The 7139-nt window shown below is 37.0% G+C and overlaps 1 protein-coding gene across 6 annotated transcripts; it reads right to left on the reverse strand.

Annotated features, from left to right (window-relative positions):
- Nucleotides 1-1232: 1232 nt before the first annotated feature.
- LOC113348581 (serine/arginine-rich splicing factor SR45-like) lies at nt 1233-6140 on the reverse strand. 6 transcript variants are annotated; one of them, XR_003359716.1, is made up of 5 exons: nt 5833-5911; nt 4502-5408; nt 3595-3822; nt 1990-2299; nt 1233-1851 (listed from the first exon to the last, which is right to left on the reverse strand). XR_003359716.1 is itself a non-coding variant. In XM_026592413.1 (4 exons), exons 2-4 carry the CDS (start codon nt 5401-5403, stop codon nt 2161-2163), a joined length of 1269 nt encoding a protein of 422 aa, XP_026448198.1. In that variant the 5' UTR covers nt 5404-5405; nt 5989-6140; the 3' UTR covers nt 1233-2160. The 6 variants fall into 6 exon arrangements, 5 of the variants coding, with proteins under 5 accessions (XP_026448198.1, XP_026448199.1, XP_026448196.1 ...); XM_026592413.1 differs by lacking the exon at nt 5833-5911 and adding an exon at nt 5989-6140 and having other exon boundaries at nt 1233-2299; nt 4502-5405; XM_026592414.1 differs by lacking the exon at nt 5833-5911 and adding an exon at nt 5989-6121 and having other exon boundaries at nt 1233-2299.
- Between the last annotated feature and the right edge of the window lie 999 nt (nt 6141-7139).

Below are 7139 nucleotides of genomic sequence, written 5' to 3' on the forward strand. Positions count from 1 at the left end.
CCAAAACAGGACATAGCAATGGTCCAGCAGTTCAGAGTCTATCCAACCAATCAACCCCGATAAACATTTGCTTCAGGTTTCCAATGGATTGGCTAATAGACAGTGCCCCTAGGTTCATACCCTGGACCAAAATGTTCACAGAAATGTCTACTAGCCACAAACTGGAGCGTTTAAACACATGTAAATATAAAATGTAATGTATTCTTCCGGTATGAAACTGCAATATCGACCAATTCAAAAGCAGCTTATGGCAGAAAAAAACTCATTTTTTCGGGAAACCAACAAAGAGTGGAGACCTTGGTCCTTTTCCTGAAAGTGTTGGTAAGAGTAGATTGATGCAGGGTTAGCATGCTATTGACATGAGATCAGCTAACCAAATTTCAAGCTTGGAGCTCCTGTCTGAAAGACTTGGGGATACTCATGTATACTCCTGGCTCATGTATTTACTTCATTCAGAATGTTAAGTCGAGAACACTGATGAAACAAAAGCCCAATGTTTTTTCATTTTCTCAAGAATTAACATCATTCATTTGCCAACAATTAACAACAATAATAGGAAAAAGCAGCACCAGATTCTACTTACCTTCACAGCTAAAACATGTAAACACTATTTTCTTTCCAAATTAACATCCAGTACAACATCCTCTAGTGAAATGCTCTGTCGACTTACTTGGTTGGTTTCTCCACAAGGACCACAACCATAAGCCCTATCCCAACTCACCTATAATCTCTTAAGAAGGATCCGAATCCCAAATAGACTAGTACTAATAAGTGTACCAGTTAGAGACCAAGTTACCTTCCTGCTCTTGTGGATAACCATGAAGACAACTAGAGTCTAGACCCATACCCTAAGACAGATTTGTTCAGTCTAAGACTACAGATCTGCTTGATCGAGAATGGTGTTCGACAAACCAGAAGCAGTTGTAACCCTAAATTATCATGAGTCATATAACTATCGTAAAGGATAAGGATTTCAGGAAAGAATCAATTCAAAATGGTCCGAAAATAAGAGATGGATGAATAGAACAACCTGATATGGCAGCACGCAGAAGGATAAAAGGACAACGGTAACCAGCTAAGGCAACATGTCAGTGAGTAGTCTCACGGCCTTCAGAAACCAAATTATCAGAACTGATGTTGTAAACCAATTCCAAAATGATCAGCTTTGAAATATGAAGACCCTGACGTGCTCTTGTCTAGAATCCAAGTACACAAGGCGCTAGTACGAGACTTGAGTAAGGGTTAAAGTCATCAAATTTGCCTACAGGGTATTGTTAAGAACATATCCTGCTGCAACACAAAGGAAGCTCCATATGATGAGCTAGTAAAAATGCAAACAACAAGAACAACATGAAAATGGAAAAGGAAAAAGAAGATAATCCCGACAAGAATTAGAATCACTCAAACCGTGTAATCACCAAGCACCTAATAAGTCCAGATAGAAGATCAGACAGCAACTTGAGATGTAGAATATGAAAGATACATGCACCACAAAACACCAACCGCACTCAAGTCCGTAAGGTTCTAAGTGAATGCATTTTCCCAGACTTAACTACTGCATGGTCGAGTTCGCCTAAATAATTAAGATAATGGTAAGATGACACCTGCACCATAAAAAAAAACTCCAAAAAGAAGTGATGCGGCGTTCGACGAGCACAAATAGAAAGATTATGATTAAGGGCACGATTCACCAATGCACTCTTTTAGCAAGGTACTGAACTGAAGTACATGATGCCCAGAATAATCGCTCTGGAATACGAGTAAGTGCAATCATGGTACAACGAACTTCAGCTATATATTCTTAGGCACATAAGAAGGTACACGACTTTCATTTCTAATCGCCAGTGAACCCTGAAACAGGATTTTATGCAAATTGTCATTTGTGTAAGAGGAAGAGATAGTGGATTACAGCAAATAGCAAAAGACATCTGTTACTTAATCTAGAGATGAGTAAACAACCATGATAACACCAAGATTCTTGAAGGTAACCTTTAAAGTGATAGTTCCATTTGACAACATTGGAAACATGTTCTACGAACCAAACATAGAGTCTTGCAACAAGCCTACTTGCGATGTATCCAGAAATTATAATATTGCTGCAGGGAATAGATTTAAACTGCACATAGGATCTTCTTCAGCCAAACCAGAAAATTATATGCTTTAGCTCGCAGGCGCTTTAGATTTCTCCACCAGGACAACACGACCATTCCATTGAGTTTGGTCAAGAGCCCGAATTGCTGCATCCGCATCTTCATCTCTTTCCAATGATAAAAAACCAAAACCACGAGAATCCCCAGACCTTAAACAAAAAACAAGGACATCTTTAACAAGTACAGAATGTAATAAATCAAAGCAAACAAATTACCATTAAATGTTAACATCTTTGAAACTGAGATACATGCTAAGGTTATAAATCAAAAAAAAACAGAAAAAGAAAAAAATCAAACTATTCATAATAACTTGACCAGTATAAGATTTCGAACTAAACAATAAAAAAAAATTAGCCTCACAGTTACCGGCACAAACAAATTCCCACACATCAGACTGCAAAGAACTTCTTACCTAATTTATTTATTTTTTGACAAAATTTCTTAGCGAAGTTGGTCTACATAAAGATTAAACTCTTTGATGTCACTATTATGTGGACATTGTGATTGAAATAAGAAGAGTGTCATCGAAGTTAAAGACAATTATTGGCAGACATAGCAAGCAGGAAATATACAAAAATAGTGAGCATTTCTAGCAGTTGTGAGCGCCCAGATGTTCTGCTGAAAATAATCGAACTTGTAAACAGCATAGGTTAATGTGTTTTTTCTAGATCATCTGGCAGTCAGAAAACACCAAAGTTGAAAATTATTCTAAGCTTATATTCTAATTCCATGAGAGCATCCTAGTCTAGCGTAAGAACTGACTACTGTAAATTGTGATAAAATATCCAGAGTCAATTCAAAATTGCACAAACTTCCTAAGTATTAATCAAACCAGAAGCTTTTTTCAGTTGCTCCTTGCATACTCAGAAAAGTCGCACCCCTCAATATGACATACTTATCAAAAATAGAAATGTATAGAACATATCGAAAACCTTATGGAAAATCAAATCTAAGATTTGTTAAAACTACTGAAACACCTAAATATAGGGAGGCGGCCTTGCTACATCGTCAAAAGATTAACTGCCATAAGTTTAATACGCCGAAGACTTGTATAATTTCTATTCCCCAGCAGAACTATTTGTATCATACTCTCAGTACTATGTAAAGTAGTTTGAAATAAATATTGTTTTCACTAAAGGACACAAATTAAAGAAGCTGTTGTAGGAAAAGGCACGTCTAACATGGAAAATCTCAAATTTTCAATAATACATCAGTTTGTGGGACTAGCATCCAGCAAACAGAAGAACTCTGGTAGGAATAATTATATTAAACAGAGAATGAAATATTCCGCCTATCATATGAAACAGCAGTAAATGTCTCAACTATGGATAAACAGGGCAGGTCAAAGGGCACCATCAAATTTTGATAACAACATAGAGATTAGAAACCTTGTCATCAGTAGATTTTTCACAGTTAGAATCAATCAAATGCAAGGAGATGTCACCTTTTATCCCGCACAATGCGAACATCTCTTACACGGCCAAACCTTGAAAATTTTCTTTCAAGATCCTTCTCTGTAGTAACGAAACTAAATCCTGCGACAAACAAATTCTTTCCAGGTTTACCGATTCCAGTGTTACGGTTCGGAGGTGGTGACCAAGGCCTCCTTCTAGGAGAGCGATGACGAGAATGGCTCCCTGGTGGAGACCTGCGCCTTGGGGAATACCTCCTCCTTGCAACAAAAACATGATGTATCAAAATCTAACACCACCATATTGCAAATTCATAGAATACCAGCTTATATTTCATTTTCCAGAAATCAGCTTTCTCTTAGGTACGGTATTTTTCAGTTAAGTATATCGTTTTGGGTATAAGGGTTCTTGATCTACAAGGTTGACAGAGAAATTGCACCCTTCAACCACATCATAATAGCTCTAGCAAATTACAAACAGACAATGAAAATATTTCTTATGTAACACTGCAATGCTTTATGTAGAGGGTGCTGCTTCATTCTGTTTCCCTTAATATGAGGTCCTATATTTCGGCTTCAACAACTGAAAGTTCGATGCATGTACAAGTAAGAATAGTAGGAAAGGAAACTGAGAGCAACCAATTTTGGCTAGTAGTAACATCATTTTTAACCTTGATAACACAAACATGATCATGCTTTTCACCTTGATATAAAGAATGATGCAAACCATACTTTGGTAGAAAATGGCAGATATGAACCCCTAAATCAGCATTCCTAGAAACCAAACCTCGTCCCTCTAGAGAGATCAGTAGTCAAAGGTCTAAGCTTAATGCTCATATGCAAAACTTTTAATTCAAAGAGTAGAATTTCTCAGATCTAAATAAAAGTTAACACACAATAGAAGGTATCATAGGAAACCACATCCTGAAAGAAAAATCACCTTGGGGATATCTGATGACGGTCTCTTGCATATGGGGACCTTGATCTAGATCTATCACGATTATCTCTTCTATATCCAGAAGTGGACTCCCTCCGCCTCGTGGGAGATCGAGATGCCAATCTCTCTTTCCTTTTGCGATCAGGAGGAGAGTAGTGTTTTCGTGGGGATGCTACATGGCGCTTCCTATCAGGATCATCCTTCCGCTTAAGGTCTTGCCGAGTCCGCCTCCCAGGAGAAGTAGAATTTCGTTTTGTAGGAGAATCTGAGGGTCTCCGTCTAGGCGACCCAGGGGCATGGGATAATTCACGAACTCCCTTTGGTGAAGAAGACAATCTCCGACCAGCAGTTTGTTGCGCAGAAGGAGACCTCATCCTACCTTCCAGTCTATCACTATTCTGTGGTGACTTACTTGAATAATAAGAAGCATCTTTCTTAGTTTCACAATTATTATACCGATCTCTTTCAATAAACTCAGAACCTCCATCTACCACTTCATTAAAGGCAAGTTCAGTTTTGCCTGAATTTTTATTCGATTCTTCATCACGAACATTTCCAATTCCTGCTCCACTACCTAAAGTATCTTCCACCATAGGGGAGTTAGATTCTCGAGACAATTTGTTATTTACTACTTGGGTCTCGCCTTCGAAAGACTGTAATGTTTCAATACCATTGCCATTTGCTTTCCTCTCCTCATCATACCTCACATCAGGAGGTGACGAGATTTGCCCGTCCTCTTCCTCCTCCTCCTGATTCAATTCCACTTGAGATCTATGATCATAAACTTCACCCTCTTGTTTACTTTCTAATGGATTAAGGTCTAATTTTTTGACATGAGCAGAACCCTCATCTTTATGAAGGTCACTCATCTCTTCTGAACTCTGATCAGAAGATCCCGTACTCATTCCTGCTATAAACACAAATCAGAAAAAACAAAGCTAAATCTCCCAGCAAGAACACAACACATAAATGTACCAAACACCTTCATGGCCCAATCTTTTTATTCAATACGTAATTCCGTTAGAAAGAAAATCAAATCCTATCATGTACAAAAGCATGATAAACAGAACAGCTTTTCATTTATAGTGCTCTAAGCCAATACATGCATCTCCCCAGAAAGCCATTAGCAAAAATTTCTTAAGTTGGTTAAATATATTCAAAATGATTTGAATGAATACAATAAAAACCATAGGAAAACAATTGGATTCATTGTGAATTGGGTCTCAGATTTTGTACTCTGAAGTTCTCAAACAAAGATCACAGTCATACTTGAAACCCTAAAGCTTATTTCATCAACAAAGCTCATAAAAGTAAATCATATGTTAGAATCCTACCTATAATAGATGTTAACATTTCATAACAAACCTAATCACCACCAACCCTCTAATTATCAATACAGTGCACATATGTAAATCCCTTGATAAAACCAAATCTCAATTACTATTGCTATATACACAAATGATTAAACTGGGAGTGAAAACTAATGTTACCTTCTGATGGGATTCTTTCTTATTTAGGGTTTTGATTTTGAAGACAACAATCGATAATTTTTCCCGAGTCTCCTACAAAGAGAAAAAAGAAAGGAGTACTGGAAAGTAATAAAAACTGGTAAATTTGTCGGATCTCAATGTTACGGTTCCATTTTGACAATGTTGGCCTGCATGTGTCTCAAGTAAATATTTAACATTTCATTTTATTTTATTTTATTTTTCAGAAAAGATAAACTAGAACACTGCTGTCACGGCGGGGACGGCCGTCCGGAAGAACAGAAGACAAATAGGTCAAATTGAAAAAGTGAAAATATCGATTTTCCTGAAACGGAGGGAATATATCATTTTATTAGTTGCAACGCAAAATCAGTTGATATATAAATTAAAATATGGCTGCATAATGTGTTATGCATATTTTGTGGTTGTTTGCATAATGGCTATGTATTCAATTTTGAAAAATTGGCCTAAAAGGATAAACACCTCCGAATTTTTCGTAAAAACTCTGAATTTGATATTGTAGTTTATACTCATTGTGTAGATGTTTTTAAAAGCTTTCCAATGAAATAAAATTTGTAAAATTCTAAGGCACAGATTTTTAAATATGTTATATTATAGTTTGCTTTCCAATTATACCCCTGCAAAATATGATACATAATTACACCATGTTTGTTTACTCCTAATTCATCTGAATCGTCTGGATCTTAGTCATCTGAATCTGAGTAAAATCACCTGACTTATCTAGATCTGGCTCAATATGTTTGTTTTGAGTCAGATCTGACTCAAAAATATGTGAGTCACTGGTTTGGTCACATGAGTAAGGGGTATTTGTTAGGTCTCAAAGGTTGAGTCAGATCTGAATCAAAGTAGAAAAAAAATAGTATGATTGCTGACTCGGCACGAGTCAGGGGTTGACTCAGACCCACTCGCCGAATCAGCTGCAAACAAACAAGGTGTTATAGTAATTTGACTAAAAGGGAGGGACAATTGTGTCAAGTGAAAAAGTAACCATGGACACCAAAGATTTCCAATCTTTTTATCAAATTGCACATTTGCAAGAGGCTTCATTTTACAAAAAAAAGTGGTCATAAAAGAGACTCCCTCCCCTCGGGTCCTTCGAACCTTCCAGCGGCCCTATAAAATAGTGGTTCGCA

Source organism: Papaver somniferum, chromosome 2, assembly GCF_003573695.1.
Source record: "Papaver somniferum cultivar HN1 chromosome 2, ASM357369v1, whole genome shotgun sequence".
Taxonomy (NCBI): domain Eukaryota; kingdom Viridiplantae; phylum Streptophyta; class Magnoliopsida; order Ranunculales; family Papaveraceae; genus Papaver; species Papaver somniferum.

Excerpts from the sequence above, each read along its gene's own strand:
- LOC113348581 (XM_026592410.1), bottom strand. Across the intron at positions 3,823-4,501 it reads CGTCATCAGATATCCCCAAG|GAGGAGGTATTCCCCAAGGC; the intron begins GTGATTTTTCTT and ends TTTTGTTGCAAG. Across the intron at positions 2,300-3,594 it reads CGCATTGTGCGGGATAAAAG|GTCTGGGGATTCTCGTGGTT; the intron begins GTGACATCTCCT and ends TTTTTGTTTAAG.